This window comes from Apteryx mantelli, chromosome 3 (genome assembly GCF_036417845.1).
Source record: "Apteryx mantelli isolate bAptMan1 chromosome 3, bAptMan1.hap1, whole genome shotgun sequence".
NCBI classification, from domain to species: Eukaryota; Metazoa; Chordata; class Aves; order Apterygiformes; family Apterygidae; genus Apteryx; species Apteryx mantelli.
In genome coordinates this window covers 81477459-81504800 of record NC_089980.1, presented here as the reverse complement: position 1 = coordinate 81504800, position 27342 = coordinate 81477459, and the positions used below count along the sequence as shown (strand labels likewise).

The following is a 27342-nucleotide window of genomic DNA, read 5'->3' as shown; positions in this document are numbered from 1 at the left end:
ACTACTACTCAAAATTCCCTTTTTTGAAGGAATAACTTAAGCATACAAGTAGCTGAATGTGTTGTCCCCTTCATCCTTCTAATTCAGTGAAAGAGCAGGTATTTATTACAGAACTTAGGTGGTGCTGTATTAGAACTGCTATTCAGGTGTATCAGCTAAACTTGCAAAAACCAGGTTGCAGATGCAAGATAATGCAACAGTTGATGAAGTAGAAGTGCACTGCAAGTAGAAAGCATATTAATTGTTTTCAGTGGGATGGCTGTGAAAGGCACAGGGAGAATAGCTGTCTCAAACCTTTATATAGGTATATGCATGATCTGCCAGCCAGGAACAAGAAATAACCATATTTCTTACAGATGTACTTTGCAGTGTTGTTACCTCTCAGCTGAAGAGTGCCTTAAAATGCCCCAGGAATGTAAGATTAGAACACAATACAAAACCCTATACTATCCTTTGTTTGGCAACAGTATGAGAGATCAAGAGCATCAGACATCCTCATTCAAATTTATTTATTAATAGGTAATAACATGTTCAAAATTACTAAACATCTTTACTAATCGTTTCATTACCATTTTAAGTTTGACTGACATGTCAGACTTCTTCAGTAAATGTCAGTGTCTAGGAGCAGATTTAAAATAAAAGCTTACAGAATTAGCAACATGAAGTAATAGTATAAACACCACAGTTAACAGATCATGATGACAACTGCTAAAGGTTCTAGGGTCACTCCCAATCAGATTGCTAAAGTCTCAAGATGTAACAAGTAACAGAAATATATAAATAATGCAGCTTACATACTTCAACTACAAAGCAGCAAGCACAAAAGCATTTAAGATTAACTGCACAGAACTATACAAACTGTTTAAAAAAAACAGATATAATTTATTTCATGCCTAGAATTAGACTTTCTAGGCCCAAGTCCATCTCTGGCAATGGACTTGCCAGGGATGACAAGCAAAATATCTAATACATTAAAACATATCAAATTTTAGAGCCCCCAAATATATTAAGAAACACTTTTGTTGAAGTCTTAGTTAATGCAAGCCTCCTTTACTTACTACAATCCCAGTGCTCCTTTTCCTCCATTTTTTTAAATCATAATACCCCAACAATTTCCTCCTAGGGGCCTACAGTTTTCACCACTCACCTCCTTGCAACCTTTATGATTTTGAGTTAACCAAGAAAAAAATGGCACACCAACAGCAGTAAGTTACAGCAGAGCTATCCTATTTAAGCTATTAAAAAAAAAAAAAAATACATAGAGGCATATTGTAAACAGGTGCCTTAAAAACATGCTTCTGACCATGATACCAGGAATTGCTTCTTTTCCAGGGTGTCCTTCTGTCTGCAGTAGGGCACATCAGACCCAATAGCACCAAGGAGGACATTAGCTTCTTTGCAACTTTAGATGCAAGTTTCTCCATTTAACATTTGTGCCAAAGGTATTATTGCCCTCAATACAGAAAAAGTCAGGCTTTTAAGTGCCAAAATAATGCAAATATTCAGTGAACTAACATGCACAGTTTTGAGTCTTAACAATGCTTATACAAGACTTTGAAATCAAGGCAACAGGGATTATCAAAGGCAGCCCCGCCTTTGCTTGCAATGTCTGCTCTAATACTGTTTTGTTACATTACCTAATTAACACTTGCGCTGTGTGAGTTTTTTTCATTTTAGTATTTAATGCAAGTGGGGGTGGGGGAGGGAAGCTACTTCCAAAAGTCTTGATCTTATATCTAACACTCCCAAAGCACAAAATCCAGGAGTAATTCTATGAAAACCATCATCGCAGCAATTGTCACTGAGCTCAGCTAGAAAAAGTCATTTAGTGAAATGACAAAAACACATGATTCAAGGTAATCATGCAGAATAAAGCAGAGTATACTACATGGATAGTGCACACACACATACACACACACACACACACATTTACAACTACACGATAGTCTGGAATACTGTTCATTTCAAAGACAAGGTGAACCTAACACAATCTCTCTGGAGAGCAGCGCAGCCTAGTCAAAGTCACGATTTGTTAGAACCAGTGGAGCAACCAGAGTCCACACATAGAGCACGATGCCAATCCAGCTGGAAGAGATCTTCACCCAGACAGATGGCCATTTGCTGGTCATTGTCTCATAAGAAGAATCCGGACTGTGAAAGAAAGAAAAGAAAAAAGATCACTTGTGATTTTTGTTTTAACGTGACGGACTAGCATAGTAAGTCACTCTTCAACACTTCATTTTCACAGTATATTCGTTTTCACTTTGACTCAACACCTCCAAGAATACCTTCTCTACCCTCCCCCTACCAGGCAGTTCAAGCCAATCTGTATGAAAACTTCATTGGCAGCAACTGCCTTTTTCTGCCTACTGCTTTCATGCTTAGCAAACATGGAGATCCCCTCTATACTCCCAGAGTAGCAACAACAAGCTCAAAACCAAAAGATATATACTCTGAATTGGACTAGTGAGGTGAGAAATCAGTTCATTTTTTATCCAAGCAAAAGCTACTGAAGACATGAAAGCAAGCAAATGGTTTTGCACTCCCCCTCCCCACAAATTTGGGCAAGATTTTTAATTGAACCTTCAGGAGTTCGAAAGTTATTAGACATGTAATTATGTTAAACAGCCATTTGGGGTCGGGGGAAAGCCTTTCTTTTATACAATTAAGTCACTGTAAGGAATCTGAGCACATCTGTGGAGAGACAGAAGTTGGATAGCATGTATAGGCATAAAAAAAAAAAAAAGAAAAAAAATTTTCACTTGTCAGAAGATGTCCCCTAGAAGAATAAACAAACTTGATGTCATATTGACCCAAACAAGGCCACAAAACAAATAGCAGGACTCCATTAAAAGTTATTTTTTAAGAAAATATCTTTCTAGTTTTGCTATTTTGATATAGCATTTATTATTGTATTAGAGACTTTCAACCTTTTTAATTCTGAAGAACCTCTGTTCAAGCTGTTAACATAACATTAACAGACCAAGCTAATAGACTATCCCACTAACTCACAATTTGAAGCCTGTAGAAACACACACACAGAAGGCCATTTTATTGTGAGGATGTTTCAGGGAGCAGACAACCTAATTTCCTTCCACTACTGACCACACATAGCAAACACCTGTGTTGTACCTCTCTTTTTTCCTGCTCTCTGTACCAGACAGAGGCCTAGTGTTTACTTATTTTCAGTAAGTTATTATAAAAAAAAAAGTTAGACTCTGCCCTGCTCACTTCAACAGGGCGTATTTCAGCAGTCCAGTGAATCACAAGAATTATCCAAGAAAGCATGGCAGAGGCTTGCAAATAAGGCTGACTACTGTAATTTTCAAATACAACTCATTTAACATAGAGCAAACAGTATACTTCCTTTGAAAAATTCCACTCAAGACCTACACTCTATTTCAGTTAACTTGTGCCTCCTTTTCCAGCAAGAGATAGCATCTTGTGTACTCATTACTAGTATACTATTACTAGTATAGTATACTATCAAAGGCAGATTACCTGTACCAGTTGGTAAGTGTCATCATGATATATAGCGATGCCAGGAAAAGCATGAAATGAAAGAATGAGTAACTGTAAGTAACTCCATCCCTTTCATTATCTATGGCTCGGTGGACATCATCTCCATCATCAAGGGAGCTGTCACTTCTGGGCATGCCATCCTCTATCAGTGTTGATTCATCGCTGGTCAGCATCAGCTTGTTAACTTGGCTGTTATTGGATGTTCGGATGCTGTATTTGACAGGAATGAACATAGTACCATTAACCAAAAAAATTAATAGTATCTGAGAGTCAAAAGTAATACAAGTTAATAGGATTAAAAAAAAAAAAAAAAAGAGGCAGCCTTACCTTGAATAGAGAACGCACAACAAAAACAAAATCAGTCCTACAATTCCTTGGGCATCCCACCACTGAACTACCTGACCTTGGGTTGGAATAGTGGTGGTGTTATAACCAATGATGCTCAGCAAACTTGGGTTACAGCGCCTATCTGTTGGGGAAATTACATTAGAAGTTAAAACAAGAGCAGAACAAATATTTAGAAGTACATTTCCACATTGAACGCAACTTTGAGACTGTGACAGTTTTAAGGTATAAAAAGCTGTGAATCTAGTTTTAGCCCATATATCTAAAGCAGAAAAATGACAGTATACTGTGTCAATATGTCTCTTAGAACAGATAAAGGAAGAGTATTTTTAAATCTGTAATAAGTTATGCATCAAATGCTCTACTCTTCCTCTCCATGTAATTAGGTGCCACACAATAAAAGCACTCTCCATATTAAACTTTTTAAAGATGGAAATTTTACAGCTAGAAAACAAGTTTGACAACCCTATAGTCTAGAGATGGGGTACCAGAGTCATCTCAGAGTTAGAAAAGAATGCTACTAAGTCAGTTTAATATAACAACACTCCCCAACCCACAACATCCACTGATAACATATAGATGAAACAGTTGAAAGTAATATAATCTTATTTCCCCATAATTACCGCAGTAATTAAATACGACTCACATCTATGCTGTTAAACAGAAGCACAGAAGATTGACCATAATTAAGACAAAAGGGCTATTTCCATTCTAGAGATCCATTAAAAACACTGAGATCAATATTTGGCCATTTATTTTTTATCACTGGAATTTCTGAATGTTTGTTCTAAGGAGGAGTTCAGTTGTTTTCAGACACAAGAATCATTAAAGTTTTTACTAATAGTTTAAAAAAAATCATTAATTAGGAAAAATATAATCAGCTGCATCTCAATTAGCAGGATAAGAAACTTGATAAGGAGATGAGCCTTCCACACATCTTGGAAGAGTTCCAGTGATCTGTAAAAATCTAAGCTTTAGAATAATGCAATCCTGCCAATGATTTGTAGAAATCTTCCATACATTACACATAAGAAAAGTGGAAAAAAAAGTTCTCTCTGAAAGAACTGTATCCTCTTCAGTATTATTACAGAGAGGGTTTTGGGGGTGGCGGGTGCAACCACAAAGCAATGGCTCCTGCCTCTAACTCCCACATGTAACAACATCATAGTACTTCATTCTAATATTGTCCTGCAAAAAGGTAGAGATAAAATTTACTACTTTTTAAAATTATTTTTTATACTAAAAAGTATTGCTGCTACACTTACCTGGTTCATTGGTCATAGATGACCAAGTCAAATACATTGTATAAATTGTGATCACAGAAGACTGCAGCAAACCAGATCTTGGCTGAGATTCCTTTAAGAAGCAGTCAAAAAAAATCAAGTAATTAATAAAAGATTTCAGGTATGATTACATAATGGGTTTTTGTTTGAAAATAATATATAAAAAAAGAATTAAAACTATACCTGAATCTTTGGAAGAATTGACATTACAGAGGCACCAATACACAGCAGCATATTGACACTGATGAATGCCTTGTTTTCAGAACAACCTTCTGGGTGAGTGTAATAAACATAAAACAATACAATAGCTACAAGAGACAGCAGGTAATTGACAGCTGTAGCTGACAGCAGAGCTGTGAAGAGACAAAAAACACAGAGTTAAACTGGTTTAGTAATACAGAGTATTAAAATTCAATAAATATTGGATGATCGTCAGGTTTTGTATATAATATACAAAGACAGAATTGGAGATCAGCTATGGGCACTAAAATGTAAAGGAAATATATAAAAAAATTTTTTTTGCTCCGCGTTTAAGAGTGCCTAATAGAAAGGGCCCCAATTCTTCTAAATACTTTGAGGTGTTAAAAAGACAAAAACCGCAATGAATAGGAAGCCTAAAGCAATGTTTGATTCTCCAATGCTCTAACATCAACCAAGAAGAAGAAATATGAAGGAATATATTTACATTAACAATATTTTGAAGCAAAGCTTAAAACATGAACTTCTCTAATAGAGGAAAAAACAAAATCTCATTTCCAAATTCTTTCTTATTTTAAAGAGTAAACTGAAGTGGCTGTTACAAAAAGTTAGGCTGTGCTGTTTTTTGAAATGACTTAGAAAGTCATTTCAGATATGATAATCTAAATTAACATATCATTTCTCCAGTGGGATGACTTGTACTCTTCTTCACTATCTTGGCCTTTCACTCACTGTATACCTTAGAGGAATGACCAACAGGCAGACAGAAAGAAAAACCAATTACTCATGATGCTTACACTCAACATGAGGAAGTTAACAGGTTTATTTTTAATCAGCACTAAGGTGTAATAAAATCTGCAGCTGAAAAAAAACCAAGAACCTACAATTGCCACTTCTCTGCTATCATAAACTGATGCCTATTCCCCAAGATCAGATCTTATCACTCGGACACTGACCTCCTCCACACACTTTTTTTTTTTTTTTTTTTTTTTAACTTGACATCTAAAGGACAGCAGGATAATGGCACTGAATTACACCATCTTAGAAAAAGCTACTTATGCACAAAACCACTCTTGCAATCTGGTAAAATACACTGAGTACATAAATCCCTGAGCAATGCACAATGAAACATACACTTCTTAATTGTAATACAGTTTCCTTTACCTGCATACCAGCATCTTGAGTTTCCTTCCTCCATTTTTTCAACCCAAGATTCATTCCAGGAGTGAGCAAAGTCAATAAGCAAGACCAGCTGAATAAGAATAAAGCAGAAGGCTCCAGCCATGCCTACATAAAACCATACTATAAAAGGAATAAAGCAAAACCAGTTCAGAACCATAGATATCTTACCCCCTCTCAATGTCTGTATTTAAACACAGACAAGAGCTATATTTTTGCAGCTACAGTAAAAAACTGTAAGATACTAGCATGCACTTGATTTTGTTTTACAACGATCATGATTGCGCTATGATACAAGAGAAGGCAATATTCTCTTACCAGTAGTAAAAGGTCCCTCCGGGATGAAGAAGGCTCCAACACTAATTGCTAGTGCTGTTGCAAATTTAAAGAACCAGAATCTAAAGAAAGAAAGAAGTTGGGCAACTATTAAAGTCTAATATACTTTGCGAAATCTCAAAAGTACACAAGATGCAAAGCGGTGAACTTTAAAACCTTGATACTCACATCCTTACAGTTTTTTTTAAACTAATTTTTATCTTACTTCTTTTGAAGTAAGACAAAAATCTTGTCTATTTTTTTTCCCCAAGAAAACGATGCTTTCTAAAAAACGATGCTTAAACTGTGCTAGACTAACACAGAGTATGACAGTTATTTTCCATAGCTATCCCACTGACATATTACACATGAAACTAGAGTGGAGTACAATTGTAAGATTCTTTTTTTTTAAATGCACTTTTGGGGAAAGGAGCTGGGTTTTTTTTTGCTTTATGAAGCACAGTATTTACAAAACAAGTCATATATTTTTAATGAAAAACTGCAATAACACCATCTTATGTTCATCACTTAGCTGCCAAAATAATTGTTTCAATTAGATAATTGACATTTGTTTTTTAATTAAAATATTTAAATTGTTTATCTCTGTTTAAACCTAATGGATAGGCAGCACATCGGTAATACTCTAGGACTGTTTACATGCTCCTATTTTACAAAGATTCTGACAAGTGCAAGACTACAGGACCTGACATTGTAGTAACAAGAAAACAAGCAGCCCTGCAATGTTCATATGATGGTGCTGGAGACTTTGAAGGAAAATCATTGCGTACAAATATATCTTACTTAAAACACCCTAGGTAAGAAGTAGGGAAGAAGCAAAGATAGTTTTTTCTAAAGACTTAAGTTGCCACAAAAGCAAAAAGAAGCCTAAGCAAGTCATGAGTAAGCTTGGGAGAAAAAATGGGTGGTTTATAACCAGAACAGTAAGATTACTGAAGTGCCCCCATATCAGAGCGGTGGGTACAAAAATCCTACCTATTTTTAGTATCAAAACCAAAAAGTTAGAAGGTGTAGTTGGTGCCTATAATGATAGCAAACTTTATGCTGGAGTTTCCCCATCAGTCTCACTTCGGTTCCAATGAGATGGGAACACGTAAAAAAACAAAACAAAACAACAACAGCAAAAGATTCTTCCCACCTGACTTCAGACTCTTTAGGGCTACATCAGATGGGGATTTATCACAGCAACAAAATTAAAGGATTCATCCTTGACAGAAAAGCCATGATCAAATTCTAAGGCCCTGTTCCAAAACAGCAGCGCTGGATTTTTTCCAGTAAAAACATGCACTCATGGACAAACAAAACAGTTCAGATGTTTCTAGATTTTCCTAGAAAGAAGACAGGGAAATATTTTCACCAAAGACTCTCCCCACCCCAAATAGAGACCGTATTCAAATATGCTGCAAAGGGAACTAATTGAAAAGTTTTGCCCAACAAAACTTGAAGAAGGTGAAGGCAATTTTTTGTGACCAGAGAGACCAGCAGCTCCAAATATAGGCCTGATACCAACTACATGTACTTCAAAATTGAATATAGCATAGAGACATGTACCACAGCCCAGGCAATAAGCAGCGATGTCCAACAGCTGCATGGTTCTCAAAATTTCTATCCCCTCCCATCTTTTCACATACTTTGGACACCATCCCTGATTATAACAACCAGAAGGAGAGATTACACTGCTTCAGAGGAATAAAATTTAATTGTGTGGAGAGGAACTATGTGAAATGAAAAGAGAAGTGCAGAACACAGGAAAAATGGATTACAGTGGGATACAAAAAAGGTGACCAAACCCAGTTACAAAGCTGAATTGATTTAGAACATTTATTCTATAATCTATACCCTACTAAAACTAGCTTTCGAATTCATATTTGGAAATTTTTATATCAATGTCATTCTCAGTTACAGAAATAAGGACAGGTTCCAGTTTGCCTATATTTTATGTGCAATTCCAGACCTTTTCAAAAAATCTTAATGCTCTATCTATATAGCTTGCATGACAACCGAAAAGAATACTTATCTGAAATAATACTCACAGTTGCTATGCATTCAATGCAAGCCAGCAACAATCCTCTCAATACATTATAATTAAGTTCCTTTTTTTTATTTATTTTTTTATTTTTGTTTATTATCCTAATGCAAGAAACCATTCTATTTGCTGTTACAAAAGCAAAGAAAGTACATGCTGGCACCAGACCACATCTACTGGGTTTAACTTGCATGCAGGTGCAGAAGAGTTAGTAGGTATACATGGGCAAACACAACATTCTGAATTCTTCAAATCATTGATAGAAAGATTACATTGCAAAGTATTACTGAAGAGTCAAATAATTCCAAAAATAAAAGCTATGATTTTATATGTATGTTACATGAAATATGGCTGCCTCAGCTTTCACTACATATGAGGAAAAGGAGGTGCTTCAAGGTTTCAATATGGTGTTTAAATACCTTCGTAGACTGATCACTATCAGGTGTTTCAGTAACTACTGCAAAAAAAATTAAATACAACGTATTGATAGAGAATGTACCTGACCAGTTTTATTCTTGCTTGTAACAAGCATGCTCTAAATTGACAATTATCTGTGGAGGTACTGGAAAGATATAAGGGTACACTCTCTGAACAAAGGAGAGGAAAAAAACAAAAAAGGCTGAACTGAGCTACCGCTGCTAATGCATCGCCCCCAAAACTATGCTACCAGTACTGTACCCTGCATCTCCTTCTTCAGACCTAAGCAAAGAAAATACATAACTAAGCAATATTCTGCTCAGCCTTAGTTATTCTCTCTTCCCCTACAGAAATAATTTTGAAATTATTATTCATTTTATGTTAGAGATTCTTAATATTCTTGTTATACTGAATATAAAATAAAATAAAATGACCTCTCTATCTTTATGGCTCTGCTATTCATAGTTCCCTGTTAAGTTTAATCATCTTGAAAACAGTACTGGTCTGAGCAATCTGTTATCACTAAGACTAAGCACCATAAATGGTTTTAGGCATTTTCTGCCATGCTCTATTACAACAATTTGCATCTCCCTGGTTTAAGAAGTTACACTGCACATAAGTTCAGCCTGGAGGAAAACTATCACTTGAGCCAAACTGCAAGCTCAAATTCCACTATAATCTTAAGACTTATAATCTTAGCTATAACAGAATAGAAAGGGAAAAATTGTGAAGCTCAGAAACTAAATACATACATCACTTTTCTTTATGCAAAGGAGGAGACCAAAGAGAAGAGAGCAGAGGGGGAAGAGACATGGAAACTAAACTAAATAATAATTCTATCCCTTCGTTCATTTTCAAAACAGAACCGTTCAGCTAAGAGCAAGCCCTTACAAACATCAAAGTTAAGAAGAACATAATTTCTAATGGACAGACGAGGCTTTTATAAGCTTTTTACATGTGGAAAGATCACTGCGGAATGAAACTTGAGACCATTATGCACCTTTTAATTTTGTCTTCTTTGGACAAAAGCAGAACCTCTAATCTTGGGAAACCTCTGGACAGATTACCCATTGTCATAGTTGAGACTCTGAAAACTGACAGCTATGTGCATCTTTTCCTCTTTATAAAAATTAATGTGGCATATCTAAGAACTCAAATAACTCTGAATGCCCTCTACTGCAACAAGACTCTTCCAGCTACTAAGAAGTTCTTTGTTGCTGAACAGTAAATTGCTTAGCCACAGGCTTTATTTTCACAGTAGCTGTATCACACACACCATCTCAGTTCTCATTTCTGTATCTTACCCATTGTGCACTGCTGCTCTTGGGTCATTGCTGCTCTTCACTTTGATCATCAATAAGGAGAAGAGAAGAAAGAACATGGCCATACCAAAGCACACACGGTACACTGCTTTGTAACCAACTAATACGTCGCAATTCACATGGCCATGCACACCGGGAATAGTTGTTCCGATCCCTCCATCACAAAATCCAGGAATCTGCAATTAACACAAAATATTTCAGTGATCCATAAAGGCCTTATGTCAGCAAAAACATATTAGCAATTTATTAGTATACAATTAATTAATATTGTAACATTACGCAACCACTATGCATTGCTACAGAACACAGTGCTAAGCAGCTGTATAATTACGAACACAATCCAACCAGAATATTAAACCCACTCAAAGGAAAAAAAAATCCCGCAAAAGTAAACTTTCAGCAAAAACAAACCCTCCTGATAATAAGATTTATTTTTTTAATAAATTTCAGAACTTCTCAAAGAAATGCAGTTTCTACTTTTTGATCTGAATCAGGAAATAATGAATAAAAGAAATAGGGTACATTTGTCTTGACAATTACTATCAAGCTCATGACTTAGCTAACAGAAGGCAGCCTGCTTACATCTCTTTAAAACAGAAGCAACCTCCCCCCAAAAAGTAACATTACAATCAGTTAGAAGTATCCATAACAATCAAACAAAACAGCTGAGAATATCCTCTCCAGTCACATCCAGGACATGAGAAAGATCTCTTTGAAGTCAAATACATCACACTTTAAAATGTTGTAATATTTCTTGTACAGATGACTAGTACGTCTCTCACTCAAACTTTAATGTGGTTGCTATATCACAGTGAAATAAACATTTACAGATTTATCATTTTTACAGAGGCAAATCAAAAGCATGACTATCAGAAGTTGCTATCTACTAGAGAAAATTCAAGATACAACAAAATAAAGTCTAACAGAACCAAAGAAAATGCAACTGGAGTTCAATGAAACCTATAAACTCTCCTGTAACTAATAAATTATCATTCCATAAGTTCATGCACCATCATATCATCATCATTTTAACTAATAAACTGTAAAATCATATGAGCACTTCCTGTTATCATTAGTGAAAAATATTTTCTTTATGCATTTGCAAGGACTTTAAAGTTTTAACTAGTACAGCACAATGTAACTGGAAGATATATTATCTTATATTGTGATTATTTTTCACTCTTTTATACTGTTATTAGTAGCTATCGAAATCAATTAAGGACTGCAAATACAAGCATCTCAATAATATATAATTTAAGAACTCCACACATATAAATAACATTTTCTTGTTTGATAAACAAATGTATTTTTTCTGAGCTATTAAAGAAGAGGTGCAACTTTATTTCTAAATACTGCTATTCATCTGTGCAGTGCTCCCAAGAGTCCTTTTTGCTTATACTTAATCATATATAATCAAATTAAATAGTGACTGTAAGGCACAGGTGGCAGCACAATTATGTATTTCCAAGTGAAACCTATGCTTTCAGGATGTCACTTAGAACCGATCTGTGACATTTGTTCTAAAAAACATGTTAGAATAGATGTAACCTAACCTTCTTCAGCTGCTCTTCCATTCCTGGTATTAACATCACACAGGCAACACTCACACCAAGTAGTAAAAAGAATGCGTAGATCAGCCTAGTTATGGTGGAGTTGTTTCCACTGGGGCAGCATCGGCAGAGCAGGCATGGGGCACTTCCACAGAGACACGGTATCTGTCAGAGAAACAGAATGTAAAGTTCTTTAGAGTTTTGTATTACTAGATTTCAGTAATTAATCAGGCTGTGTAGATTATCAGAAGTTATTACAGAAAACATCTCGCCCCACACGTCTCATCATTAGTGCAAGTTAAGTCCTTGTAACATGTTACAGAGCCTCCTAACAATCTTGGTAGTACTTCCTAACACACCACTGCGCAGCAAAGATTTTTTTTCTGTCTCAAAATTAATCATTTACTGATTCAGGGAAAATAAAGATTGGATTTGGGCTTGTTCAAGTGAACAAATGTTCACTTGAATTTTATTTTATTTCAGCTAAATAAGAATCAAGAGTTGTTAACTACTACATCATCTGAGGAACATGTCTACCATTCCACAGCTATAGAGATTAAATGAATATGCTGCAGAAAAATCTTCTTGGGAGCAACTGCCAGTCAGGTACACCTTCAGCATTTGGTAGAGCTGGGCTGTAATCCTTACTGGGGCACTAGATTGTAAAATTAACTTATGCAATGTAAAACAGTTACAAATTGCAAGAATAAAACAAAAACATAGTACATGTATTATTATCTCCACCAAGTAGCAACAGCCAAAGTGGACAGGAATGCTGTACAGTTGTAAATATTTTGAGGGGAAAAATGCATATACAGTTGAGAACAAAAAATACTTCCATTCAACATGGTTTGCCCTTAAAAAGAAAATTGATGGAAGAAGGAAAGAGAGCAGATAGCACTATTTCACTGGAAAAAAAAACTATGTTTCATCCCTTAGCAATTTTCTGCCATCCAATGAGTGGCACTTCAGGGAGTGAAAGGATTGGGTTCCTCAAGTAAGCATAAGCTAAGTGAAACACAAAAAGGGAATGATTCACTCAAAATATTATTTTTAAAAATGTATTTTATTTCTGTTTAGAGAAAAATTATTTTGCCTAAAAAGATATGGGAAATCTCAATGAGCAGTTAATAGCTAAGTTTTTGGGGCCATGTATTTTACAGTTTAAGTATAATTTACCAACGTGAGAACTAAGCAGGGCACAACTGTTTTCCCTGGCACAGTTGCCACCTCTTTCATTAAGCAAGTGCTACTCTATTTCAACTACAACAAAATACTCGACCTCATACAGAGTTACTGAACTGCTGTAAAACCTAGCTTCTATCCTTCTATCCACATATTCAGGTACACCTCTGTCAGGGGTAAAAACATAGGTGTTAATTACTACATGAAAGACAGCCAGTCACATAAGAAAATGAGTGGTCACATTGACAGATGACCAGTGTTTGTCAATCAGGCAAGATGGCAGGTGTGTGTCAAAGGAGAGTTCTTAAAAGTTTAGTCATATGACAAGCAAAATTCCAGTGGGCAGCGTCTGCTGCTACTGGGAAGGCCACGGGGCTTGAATAAAAGAACAGACGGACTGCGAGAATGCTCTTGGCAGTCTTCCGAGAAGCCCTCAGGAAAAGGATGAGATTATCTGTTCTGATGGGTTCAACCAGACCCACCTGCTAGAAACTAGATCCCTCATTTTAAATAACTTCCTTGTAGAAGGAGCCAAGAATTTTCACTCTCCTGTGCTACAGAATCATTTTTAACTGAGTGAACTTCATAATTAGAAGCTGCTTTGCTAAAAGTGAACCAATCTAGATTTTCATTACAACTATTTCAGTATGTAAAAGACAGCACATCATCCATTTTTATCTTTTTCTCCTCCACTCAGTATCATTACAGCACAAAGCATATGAAGGTGTTGATAGCAAGCAACTACATTAAGGGCATCTATGCTTAGTAAGCAGGAAATGCATGGCAAATATTGGATTAGCACACATCAGCACTTTATAGCACTTATGTATTACACTATCCCCCACCCCCTCACTTCTCTAGTGAAGACTATTTCTGTCTGCACTCAAAACTTACTTTAACTTATTCTGTCTGCAGTACCACTTTTGAAGATACCAATGAATGAAAGGTTGAACTTGGCAGCACAGGACTTCAGCCTGGCTTCACGGGCTGCAGAAACCTTGGTGCAAGGTATAAGAGTGACTTCTCTGGAGAATCCCCGTGTTAAACTGTTTATTAAATGCTCCTAATTGGAGCAACTTCCTTCTGACTGCATCAAAGAGAACACACAGGAAGTGCACCCAGCATATCCTGGGTGCTTCTAGGAGTCACAGGAGGCTGGCAGTGCCTGAAATAAAGATGACTGTCTCCTCCCCCCTGGGACACAACATGCCCCAAATGAGGCAGTGTATCTCATTTAATTTTAAGTACCTGAGCTCCAACATCAGCTTTTATAACATTCTCTCCCAAAACAGCTCATAATCATATTCTTACCAGCTGTAATCAGGCACACCCCTGAACAAGAAACCCCTGTTCATACAAGCTGGCTACTTCTGCAAGGAATCATGTTACAGACTCGGACAAAAGACAGCCTTGCCTGTCTTTTGGCAAGACAGAATATATACTATTATAACAACATAACATTATTATTATACTATTGGCAAAAATATTTTTAACAAGTAATAGACTTCAAAAAGAACAGCAAGTAAAGAACATTCTGTCCATGAAACAGTTAATCAGCAGAGAAAGTACAAATACAGTTTGTGTCACTTTCTTTAAATTCAGAGCACTTCTTCTATTAAAAAATAGTTTTTTCCAGAACAGCAGCTACAGTACAAATAGTAAGATACTACTACCTAGACCAAAGCTTAAAGTTAACCCCTCTGGTGAAGTTCTGCATAGTCATAGATGTGGACAGAGAGCTACTCCCTGATTAGGTTTTAGTCTGTGTTCTTAAGGAAGCTAGGATAAGAATTAATAAATCATGACTGCATAAATCTTTTGCCATCCAATAGCTTTTGAACCTACTGATCAACTTACATTCCAGTAAGCTTTTGAAAAAAAAAATAAATCAGAGGCTCAGTGGAGTTCACTGCAGAAAATTAAGAAAAGATGACCCTCACGCTTATTTTGGCAGCAGCAGCTGGAAAGATGAGTTAATTCATGCTTGCCAAAGTAGTTACTTCATTCTCTAGGCCAGCGGAAATTGCAGGAAGAACACGTAGCAAGATGCACATTGCAAAACACAGATGGAGAGAAAACAGAAAATAAAAAACCCACAAATCCACTGAAAGTCAGGTGTTACTGCTTCTGATACACCCAGGACAAGTTTTTAATATCAAATGTAATCTTCTTACTAAGGTAAAGACTATATGACGACATACTGAATTAACTGCCTGCAAGAACACTAAGCCCCCCACCAGGCCTAGTCAGGTTTCAGCTACATCATCCCTACTCACATGCTTAAAGGAACTGATTCAATCAAGATCTTTGTCTGGTTAAAGAATATTAAGGTGAGGGAAGCAGCAGTTGAGCCATTTCAGTACAATACAGGCAAGGCCCAGCAGAGAGAAGACAGCAGAACTGACCGATCAGTCTAGGCAATTTGGATCAGAAACTTTTAGCTGAGATGACAATGCTTCTAAAGACCTTTTCCCCCTCCTCTCTCAGGCTCATCTTTGCTCTTAATGTTAAACCAAAATGTTGCATGGTCAGGTCAGCGCACAGTTCAATGTAGGGCAGAACTACATTCATCAATAACAGGATGCAAAGCTGAATCCAGGAGAAATAAAGGTATGAGGTCTGATACTGCAATCAGTTACTCAAAACAGCTCTGCAGGGCACAACACATGGTTTTGCAGAGAAACTACACAGTAGAAGCAACTCTAGTGCAGCATCGTTCAGGACAAATGAGGAGTAGGTTTCCTAGCAATGGCACAGTTCTGCACTAGCACAAATTCCACTGCTTCTGGTTCTCCTCCCACCTCACCCTTACAGCTTGTTTCTCATCCAAAGTAGTGAGCTGTGTTTATACAGACATGCCCTTAGAGATCAGAGATGCAGGCAGATTCCTACTATGAGAACTATCATACACTTCAAAGCATTAATTAGCTGTGAATTTAAAGGAGGAAAGAAAAAATCAACACTCTAAAAGCACGGGGGGTGGGTATTGATTTGTTTGGGCACTCTAAGGGAAGGGAGGGGAGTTATCCATAGCAAATCCAAATAATTTACATAAGTGTGTGATCCCAATTAAATTGATTTAAAAGACTGTTAGCTGAATCTGAAAGCACTTCTCTGTAAAGAAATGAACATTTAAGACCAACAGCAAGTATACAGGGATACTTTATGCACTACAAGCCCCAGTCAGTTACTAGAAAGCCTGTTTATGCACTTGAACATTCAATCTATATTAACTCAAGCACTTTAATTATTGTGAAATACTAAGTGACAGTATAACTATATAGTTTAATTAAAAATTTTAAAGTTAACTACATTCTACTACTAATTTAAAACCTATCTGCCTAACCCATTAAGTGGTGCTTAAAACGTTAATTAAAGAGAGATGAACACAGCCAGTGCTTCTTTAGCAGGTTATTATCAGTGTTTTAGTAGCTTATTTACATGCTTATCAGCCTGGAAGCTTAGCTTTTACCCAATAATTTACCAATTCTATGATCACTTCGTAGAATTTAGACGTGCAATTAAGGAATTAAATAGCATTCCTCTAGTTAAATATCTTCCTCTACTAGGAGAGCCAAAGTTCATATGTTTTGTTCCATTACAGCACAAAAAATAGGAGTCTGAATCAACGCGAGGTTTTATGAGATCACTAAGTTTGCTGTATGAACTCCTGGTTAAATATATATAATCCACTTAAGCTATGAACAGTACCACGTTTTTGATATTGAAAAATTTAGGTTTTTAAAACCCACTGACATTTTTATCCCAAATGTCTGAGTCATAATCCACACAATTGTATCTATTTGCATAGGAAACAGATTTGCAAAGACATCTGATAACTTAAGGATAATAAGACAATAACACCTCAGTGGGGAAGATTATCTGTGCACAATCTCTAACTACTTCCGTGTTTTTCTGCATGGTACTAACAGTTTTAAGAACCATTTCAAACTAGTATTTCTGAGCATTCAGAAACAGCACCTGACAATGCTCAGTAAGAGGGTGACATCACCGCAGACTACTGTGTAAGAAGAAAAAGACGCCTCGATAAGACAGAGATGTTACAAAGGGTGGAGCTGCTCACAGACATAAGAAAGAGGAATTCAGTGCATTCACTAGGATCAACGCAGGGAAATACGCGAGTTATATTTTTCCCGAAACAAACGGGGAACTCTATATGCAAACGTTTGGTAAGATTTTTACTCCTTTTACATATTTGAGAGGCTAAGAAAAATTTTTAGCGGAATCAGTAACACCTCCCACCACACAGGAAGGCGGACTAAGAAAGGAGGGGCAGCACGGCGGGCCGGCCCGCCTGAAGGAGCGCGGAGCTCCCCCTCGCACCAGCGAGGCGCCACCGGCGGATCCCGGGGGCGGCCCCGGGGGGGGAGGCCGAGCGCAGGGGCGCGCCCCGCTTCCCCCCGCCCGGCGGGGCTGAAGGCCCTCCGCGAGGAGGAGCGGGAGAGGCCGCTCGGGGCGGAGAAAGCCTGCGGGGACGGCGGAGGGGGCTGGGAGCGCCGCGGAGGGAGAGGGGCGTGCAGCCCCCGCGCTTGCCGAGCGGGGGAGGCAGCGCCACAGGCGCCGCCGCCCCCGCGGAGGACAAAGGCCTGGGGGAGCCGCCGGCAGCGCGGCGCCCGTCCGCGCCAGGCCTGCACCGGGGGAGGGAGAGCAGGGAGCCGCCACGCCCGCCCGCCATCCCCGCGTTACCCAGCTCGCCACGGAGCAGAGGCCCAGGACGCCGCCCATGGTGCCCGCCAGGCTCCGGCTCCCCCAAGATGGAAGCGCCGCGGCCGCTCGCTCTCGACGGGCTTGTTTACGCCTCACAGGGGCGCTTCCGCCTGTTCTGACGGCAGCGCCTAACGTCACTTCCGGGGGAAGGCGGGGGGGGGGGGAGGCGGTGGCCGTTGGCGACGGCGGTTAGCGGCGGCGGTTGGGGGCTGAGGCGCCGTGGGGAGCCGCCCGTTCGGCTCCGTGCCGGGCGCGGCCGTGCCCCCGCCAGTGCGCGGGCACGGCAGGCGGCAGCCTCGTCCTTCCTGAGCTTCTGCCTGGCCCCTGCCCCCACGGGCCCCGAGGAAGACGGATTTGTCTGCCCTGAGCGGCGCCTCTGCCCCTGCATTGCTGCCTCTCTCCATGTCCTACCTGCTGCTAGAGACCAGTGTTCTGGTTTGAGGTGCTGTGTAGACCAATCATCCAGGTCAATAAAAACACTCCCGGAGCATGCTAGGGACTTGTGTATAAGAAACCATCTGTGGCTTCACTCTGCAGTCTCCTGGGTGAACCCTGTGGCATTACCATGGCTTTACCATGCTCTCGGTGCGATACTTTTTGGAGGGAATTTGAGGTAAAGTAGCTGCAGGGGCAGAACCATGCCACTCAATGGCATTTTAAAAACTTACTTGTTAAGCAGGATAGTATAGTGGGTGGGTAGCAATTGCTATGCCAAGGTATCTATTCCATGGCACACTCCCAGGAATCCAGGCCTCTGCCACCCTGCCCCAGCCCTGGGTCCTGCTGTATGGGGCACCATGGCCCCAGAGCACGGTACATGCCTGGACCTGGGCTGGGAGCCCAGCTTCTACGTGTGAGACTTCCACCGAGGGCTCAGGCTTCTACACAGTGTCGGAGATGTGTATATAGGTTGCTTTCACTATGGCTTACTGATCTAAATGGTCAGCATGATCCACCGGTGGTTTTATTGGCCACATCACCCCAGACCAGTCTCTTTGATTCCCTTCAAAAGTAAAACCAATTAACTGTTGTTACCTGCATTTCTAGCACCTTCTGGTTTACTTCCCCAAATGAGTTACTAGGATGTAAATTGGCTAAGAGTTCACCTGTGCTTCTTCATTTCTTTCTCACACATGCTTAAACCAGGGTTTAAAAGCAGGTAAAAGCAGGGAAGATGCTGTCCAGAGCTTTGGGTAAGCCTCCCCCATAACAATTATCTCTGCTTGGTTTGTTTTCCCAGTGCATACCAGAGTCATCTAATGAATTAGAGCTGGGCAGATATAGTCAAGGTCTCACTTATCTGAGCAATACTTTTGGATAGCCTTCACCATGTAACAATACCATATAAACTTTTCAGCACATCAAATCTTACTAGTGACCATGGGATGACCAAGGAACTGAAAAATGTACATTTTAATAATGCAAGCAATAGTAAGAATAGCTCACCTGAAAAAAATAAAACTATTTCATTTGTCAAATGTGTTTGTATATCAGAAAGCAGACATTTAACGAGTAAGGAGAATAAAGAATTAAACTGATTTTTAAATTAAAATACCTAGCAGTGTGAGGCACTAAATTTCATATGGAGTAAACAATATGTGACTTCATTTTACAAATTAAGAAAAAGATTTTTGGGGAATATATTCATGCCTCTTACAAGTATAGGTTCTTAATGATGCAGGAAATTACAGTAGCTCAGATTGGATTTTCATGGTGACTCTAAAGTTACCTTTGAATATTGCTCAATGTATTACTTATAATTGATTTTTAAAGGTAATCATATTTTCAAAATAAAATGCTAAAAAAGGCTGAGAAGAAGTTTTTGCAATTAGAAGGTGTAATGCTGATTGTTGCTTAGTGATAAGAAAGGCAATGCGATTAATTAGCAAAATACTTATAGCTATTAGTTCCAAAGGTAAGTAGACAGAATTACTGGACATTGATTGAATGATGAACTGAAATACAGTGTAATGTGCCTGTCTTTACAAAGTGATAAGAAAAGTTTTGAAGATCTCCAAAATAAAAATATTGCCAAATTGAGATATTTGAGGGTGCAGTAGAATCAACTGCTAGCTAGGATACATCTTCTCCTTGACCACATAGTTTACTTGCCAGTGGCCGCCAGGATCTGCTTAGCCTATTACAAATGAGTAACTCTGAATCTTGTACACATGCAGCAGTCTAGGCGCAGATGAGCCCTGATGTGAATGTGCGGGCTTAGTCGTCTTCCCTGCAATCCCCCAGGGAATGTAATGGAATGTTCCCATCAGGTTGTGCAATGGAAGTGAATTTATAGCATTCGGCAAAGAATAAAAAAGATATAGGTCATTAAGGCAGCAAGTGCTGTCTTCTCTCCTGCTGCTTATCACTGGAGTAGAAGGCTGGGCAGCTGAAGGTGAACCAGGACTTTGGATCTGAAGTACATGTGTTCTCGGACTGGCAATTGGAGGGCAGGCAGATGGGGAAAAATGTTAAAAGTCCCCTTAGTTTTGCCAGTAAATCTTAATGACCACTTCTGTTTGTACATTGATTAGAGCCAGTAACATGTGCTTTGTTTGTTTTCTAAATAGTACCACCAGGACACCTCAAAAGTCCTACAGGCTCAATGCCGAAGCTGACACTGTGGCTGGCTTTGTGCAATGAACTGGTTTCCTCTCTAATCTTTCAAAACAGGAGTCCCTTCCCTCTCCTTTGGGAAACCTTTCCAGAGTCTTCACCTGAGTTTTCATACTGCTTTATTTTGCTTCAGTATTACTGTGGTCTTCATAGTCCTCTCTTTTCTGTTAAAAAAAAACTCTGATAGCCAAGACAGACTGTATTTTTTTTCCAGGCCACCAATTTACAAATATTCAAATATTTTCAAATATCTTTCAAATATTAAATCATGTCAATGTTTTCTGTTTCTGTCACTATTTCTGCTGACTTATTTGTAGTATCAACTGTGGAAAGATGCTGAAGCATTATGTACACTTTATTGAACCAAGTCCTCCTCCATCACACATCTTTTCTAAGAAATGGTAAGAAAGAAGATCTGCTACAGGAAATTCTCTTCTGGACTTTAAGTTCTTTTTCAAGTCATATAGCTTGACTGACACCTTTAAATCATAGTGTGAAATCTTGGTTGGGTAGAAACTAGCAGTTTCTCGAAATTGTTCTTTAGGAGTTTGGAATTTGTTTTGGCTGTTCCTATGGTGCTATGGAAATAGTTAGGACATTGTTTACTTTCAAACATGATGGTAAAGACTTTCCTTTGTACTGCAGTTTCTTTTAACTAGTTGCTGCTGGTCCACCTACCACTGGAAAACCCTCTTTCAGTACTTCTAGGATTGGGTTGTTTCTGTGTTTTCTTTGCAGTGCTTCAATTTTATTCAGTGTGAAGGGGGGAGGAATCCTTCATACTTAGAAATCTGTCTCAGATTGCTCTCCCAATGTGATCTCCTGTTTTCCTGTGAACCTCTTGAGTTTGTATGGATATGAGGATCATAGTCATCCATTATTTGAGTAGCTCTCTGAATTTGGGGGGGGGGGGGGGAAATAACAGGACCCAAACAGCTTAAATCACTTTTTGGATTTTTCTCATCTGTGTTAGTGAGCTTCTTACTAGGAAGCTGTGCTCTCCACAAAATGAGGACTTTCCCAGACTAGAGACCACTTATCTATTCCGTGCTCTGCACACCTAATTTCCATCAGCTCAGATCTGTAGGGAGTCCAAAGGTGCACTGTGCATGGCCAAACACTTTTCTTACCTTCTGCAAAAAAGCCAGTTACCATTTTCTCTTCTGACTTCAGGTCTTCAGACCACTGAGAGGAAGAGAGCGCCATACAGAACTAGCTATATACTAAGCAGGCAAGGCTTTTCAAATCCATACTTTTCTGTTAGTGCTTCAACAAACTGATAAACAGAGTGAGAGAGAGAATCCTGAAAATCACTGCCTGTCTCTCTGGACAGGAGGTGTACAAGCTGTCTACCTACTTCAAATTCAGGGAGTTTACGTTTCTTGGCATGAATTCTGCCCTCAGCAATTGAGTTACCAGTCATTACATTTGTTGTTTGAAGGAACAAGCAAGTAGGAGGCTGGGAACACAGTGCACAGATTATACGGATGGTGGTATATGTGTGGTGCATGTAGAATAAATTTTATGCTTCCAGTAAACATCAGTTATGCACACTATGACCATGCATGCAGTACGTGCCCCATAAGCCCAACCCTTATCCAGATAGTTAAGCAATATAAACATATGTACTATGAATATGTGCTGTGTGAGCAGAAGTTTAACATTTTGTCAAAAGTGTTGAACTTGATGGGTTTTCTGTCCATTTCAGTGTGCATAAGCTATGAGCATCTGGTACTCCTGGACCTAGGGCATTCCTTCATGAAGTCTCCAACACAGTACTGTACAGCAGCCTCATGCCCTTCACCACGAACAGACTACCATACATCCTAAAATCTCTGAAAAATATAAAAATACCTCCAAGACTCCCCAGACAAGATTTCCAAGAAAAAAAAGGAGAACATGCCTAGGAGAAAAAGAAACAAAAAAACAAAAAATGGAAGGTAGGTCTAAGGGGGCCTCTAGCATCTTCGTACTGTGATGCCAAAATTATGCTAGGCATCAGCATAAAATATTGAGGAGGAAAAGTCTTCAGTCCTCAAAGCTGAAGGAGAAAAACGAGGTAGGCTTTTATTCTATCGGCATGGGCACTGAAGTACATGTGAAGATACTAACCCCTAGAGGGCAGTGTAACCCAAAGAATAGAGATACTAAGCACGCAAGCGCTCGGGCAACAGTATATGAATGGAAATCAGCAATTTGAAGATGTGCTTTTTCGTCTCAACAGTGTTAATAGAAAAACAGGCTACAAGGACGTATTTCCTAGAGTAAATCTGTGTACACAGTAAGACTCTAGATTTCACTTATTTTTAAGCCATATTTAAGTGAAATTTTCTTCAAAAAAAAAAAAAAACCCTAATTCCCTCCCCCCACATTTTATCTTCTAATGAAGAGTTAACCTAGAACAGGTAGTACTGAAATAATTTCTGTGATAACAGATTGTGATATCCAAGGTTATGTCTCTGTTTTCAGAGAGGAATGGAGTACAAAAGAATAAAAGTTTTGTTTCTGATGGACTGCACAAAGGCTCAGAATAGAGATACCTGAATAGAGTTCAGAGGATATGTTTTTTAAGGACTGACATAGATTTTAAGCTAATACTGATTCAAAGAAATAGATAGGACTATAGAATAAATATTTTTCTTGATCCTTCTCTTACAAGCATGTTGTTCTAACAGTACCCATTTGTGCAGACAGAAATCAAATGATGCAATAGATTTAAATGGTGAAGCATTATTATATATTTCATAACATTATGTTTTGTCATCTCCAAAAATAAATTATTGAATAGAAATTTATGAATGCAGTATACATATTTTTGTAAATATGTTTGAATTTAAAATGTATTTAGAAAAGATTAAATAATCTGAAATGGTTTTACATAACTACTATCATGAAACAGAAGAAAAAATCTTCAGATTGTGCAAATTGGTGTCACTCCATCCACAGCAATAGAAGATTAAATGAAGATTTGGTCGAGATTGTTATCAAAGTTCCTATTAAGCCTCATCACAGACATTTCAAGTGAGAAAGGACAACTAATTTCTACCCCATTACTGTTATTGTTTGCTTGGAAAAATACTCTGCAGGGATAAGTTAACAGTACAGTTTCACGTCACTACATAATGCTGCATCTTCTTAACAGAAAAAGACAGAAACATTTGTAATAGCATAAAATGCCTTATATTTGAATGGCATAGTATGGCTCAGTGATTTTAATATCTGGCATTTTAAAGACTGCTACTGGCATTGTACCTTATAACATCCATTGTGATGGATGTCTTTAGAACTCAATACTGACAGCTTTCAGTCTATTCCCATCTTGCTTTTCTAGTGGTCTAATGATGCAAACCTTGGTGTTTGTATTATTCATCTGAAGATAAATCTAAAGGAACCTGTGGAATTCATCAAGGAATGAATTTTTTCCCTAATTTTTTTGTCAAATGGAGGACTTAAAAAGACGTAGTTTCCATTTGTCTTCTCAAACACCATCCTATCTCACTTTATCCGGGAGCTCACATGTACATCTGAGAGGACCTAAGAGGCTAAGAAGGACCCTCAATTGGCATTACATTAGGCATCCTCTACTCTCAAGCCTCTGACTGGAGACTTGGTCACACTGGATTCAATGAAGGCATCTTTCAACACACATTTGGAGGGGAGCTTAAACTCATGGCTCCCTGGATCCATATTGACAGGTTGTAATTTCTCTTGTATCCTGCTCCTTTGCATATAAATAAATACTAATCAATATTACAACAAGAACAGAGATAGAGAATGCTTTAAAAGCTGCCATATACAACTTTCATATATCACAAGAGATGCTCTTTTAGGCAAATAGACACTGTCAGCAGAATGCTTTATTTGAAATATATCTCACACTAACAATAATAAGAACTACTTCTCCTTTGGTGAAATGTCAGACTGTTCTGCCCTGTCACATCATTGTGCAGCTGTTTTATAACACTGAAACTGTTACATGCTTCATCTTCCTGCTGGGAGGCATTCAGTCAGTGAGAGATACCTTGCCCAAATCTTGTTCCTGCACTCAGGCTTAATAAAGAAAATATGACTGCTTATACAGAAGCCAAAATAACTTCTCAGTTCTTATATACATGTAACTGAAAGCCTGAAAGTACATGATTTATTGGTGATGGCAAGCAATTACAAACTGCACTGAGAACACTGAAGAGTAGGTATGTTTGCTCTCGCACAACCATGCATTGAATTCCAGAATTGGCAGTTCTCTTAAAATATCTCATAGTCAACTGGAGGAAAAGCAGATGTCTCCAGAATTTTTTTGCCTAATTTGGGAGTAATGAGGATGTATGTTCATTGTTATATGTTCACCTGCTTCTCCTCATTGGATTTTCTTTTGCTTTTGCAAGCAGGCATGGCTTTCCTTCATTTTTACCCTGAGCAGATTTAACAAAAACTAGTTCAGAACTGAAAGACATATTGTCATCATCTATTTATGTATGAAAAAGTTATCTTAAGAGATACACACACATAGAACTTTTTTTCTTGTTTCTTTTGTGTGTGTGTGTGTGTGTGTGTATGTATATACATGTCTATATGTTACACACGGACATGTACATGTACACAAACACATGTATACATATGTATCTCTACACAGTAATATGTTTCTTGAAATGATCTGCCATGGATGCTCATGCCTTATCAGCGGTTCAAATGAATTTGTTGCCACTTTATCCCTCATTTTAACACTGTAGACACACTCATTAGCTTTTACTAATTTCTTTCTATTAGTAATGCCTAACTTGGAACCAAATTATTTTATAAAATTTTTATAAATCCCCCTCAATTTCTGAGTGAAATTTACCTCTAGGCCAGAACCTTAGCTGGCACAGGGTCACCTGTCTCCACTGAATTTAATAGAGCTACATGTGCCAACTAACATTAACTAAGAAGATGATGATTTGTATATAGGAGACAGTGCACATAATTACGAGTTGTGAAATTTTTGTTAATTGCATCTCTTTTGACAAATACATGTAAGTACGGTCTCATCTAAAACAGGCAAGGGAATGTAGATATTTTTAACTAAGGATTAATAGACCAGTTTTAAATCAGACAGTTTAACTCTGAATGATCTCAGAGTTTTGTACCTCATAGTTAAGGCCTAGATTAGAGGAAGACAGTGGTCTAGACAGCATCTGCTTAGTCTTTTTTTTCTGGACAACAGTATCTGGAGCCAGTTGATAAGAAATAAGTTTTTTAAAACAACCCTTAAAATGCATACATAGGTAAAACAAAACTGTTACAGAAAGCCTATAAATTTTTAGAGAAGACAAAATAATTTAATTTTGGTTTTGGATTTTTTTGTATCTGCAGGGAAGCTATTGGAGCTGTGCTGATATACACCAGTTGAGACTGGTCTGTATTATTAATGACCTTCCTTACATTTTCAAAGGCAATGAGGATATATTTCCCTTAATTGTGGCTTCCTGCTAAGCATAAGATTTGCTAGTCAGGTGTGGTAGTACAGAGATTCTAATCTTCTTAAAATATGACTAGGAGGAGGTAAAACTAGGATTATAGTATTTACTCCATAAAAACACTTACCAATTACAGTAACAAGCAAGCAACAGCTAGGGACAATTTTGCTGTTAGGACTCAGTTTTCAGGCTCTGTGGCTAATTTAGAAGAAATTAATAAAATCGCTGGGTTCAGATGCTGTTCACCAGGTATTCTAAAGGGGTAAAAATATGAAATTGCTGAATCACTAACTTAACCATTTCTGGCAGTTGTACCAGAAGACAGAGGGCAACAAATGCAATATCAATTTTTCCAAGGGCTCCAGGGACATCTGCACAGCTTAGCTACTGGAAAGACATGCTTCACAAACCTAACAGTGTTCTTTAAAAAAGTAAGTGAGCATATGAATAAGGGTGATTTGACTTATATAGTGTACCTGGGTTTCTAAAAAGCCTTACACAAGGTCCTCACTAAGAGCTTTCAAAGAAACTAATCAGTCATGAAATGGCAAAAGAGGCTCTCTTTTGGATTAATAACTACTAGCAAGGTGCATCAAGGGCTATTAAACATAATTGTCCGGTTGCAACCTCTGTTCAGGAAACCTTTAAAATGGTAATTGCTGTACCTGGGATGGCAAAGCTATCACTGCCTGCTTGTCCCTTGCTTATACTCTTTCCTGAAACATTTGCTATTGGCCTCTGTCAGGGACATGATTCTGGGCTAGAAGACTTTCTTACCTAAGTATAAAATTATACACTGAGAAATAAAAAGTATCTATATCTTCCTCTTTTTAATAGTAAACTGGCTCTTCCTTAGGTAATGTAATAATTTTACTTACAAATAGTACAATTTCCACATCAATAGTTTCTTTTATGGAGGGTATCAAACTAACAAAAAAGAATCCTTATTGTCCTTTTCTTTTAATTGCTGCAGAACAACATAGAGGGCAATGCAGAAATATATTTGTCCTATTGTTTATAGAAGACTCTGGAGAAGGGAACTTGATTTCTGCAATTTGATGAGTTTTGATGAGTGGTCTCCTCTGCAGAGGCCTTCCTCCCTCTCTGGGAAGACTAGCAGGGACACAACTTGGCAATAATCCTTGAATCCAAGATCTGCATTTATGCGGGTAAAGCAGGAGT

General features: G+C 38.2%; 1 protein-coding gene across 1 annotated transcript; it reads right to left on the bottom strand.

Moving 5' to 3' along the window:
- Positions 1-494: 494 nt before the first annotated feature.
- On the bottom strand, positions 495-18192 carry SERINC1 (serine incorporator 1). The gene is made up of 10 exons (XM_067293780.1): positions 18068-18192; positions 12179-12340; positions 10608-10801; positions 6846-6925; positions 6513-6650; positions 5334-5503; positions 5133-5223; positions 3850-3991; positions 3502-3732; positions 495-2151 (listed from the first exon to the last, which is right to left on the bottom strand). Exons 1-10 carry the CDS (start codon positions 18104-18106, stop codon positions 2013-2015), a joined length of 1386 nt encoding a protein of 461 aa, XP_067149881.1. The 5' UTR covers positions 18107-18192; the 3' UTR covers positions 495-2012.
- Between the last annotated feature and the right edge of the window lie 9150 nt (positions 18193-27342).

Coding starts and splice junctions, on each gene's coding strand:
- SERINC1 (XM_067293780.1), bottom strand. CDS start 18,106: ATGGGCGGCGTCCTGGGCCTCTGCTCCGTGGCGAGCTGG. Junction 10,802..12,178: donor TGGAAGAGCAGCTGAAGAAG/GTTAGGTTACAT, acceptor TGTTAATTGCAG/ATTCCTGGATTTTGTGATGG. Junction 5,224..5,333: donor CAATTCTTCCAAAGATTCAG/GTATAGTTTTAA, acceptor TGCTTCTTAAAG/GAATCTCAGCCAAGATCTGG.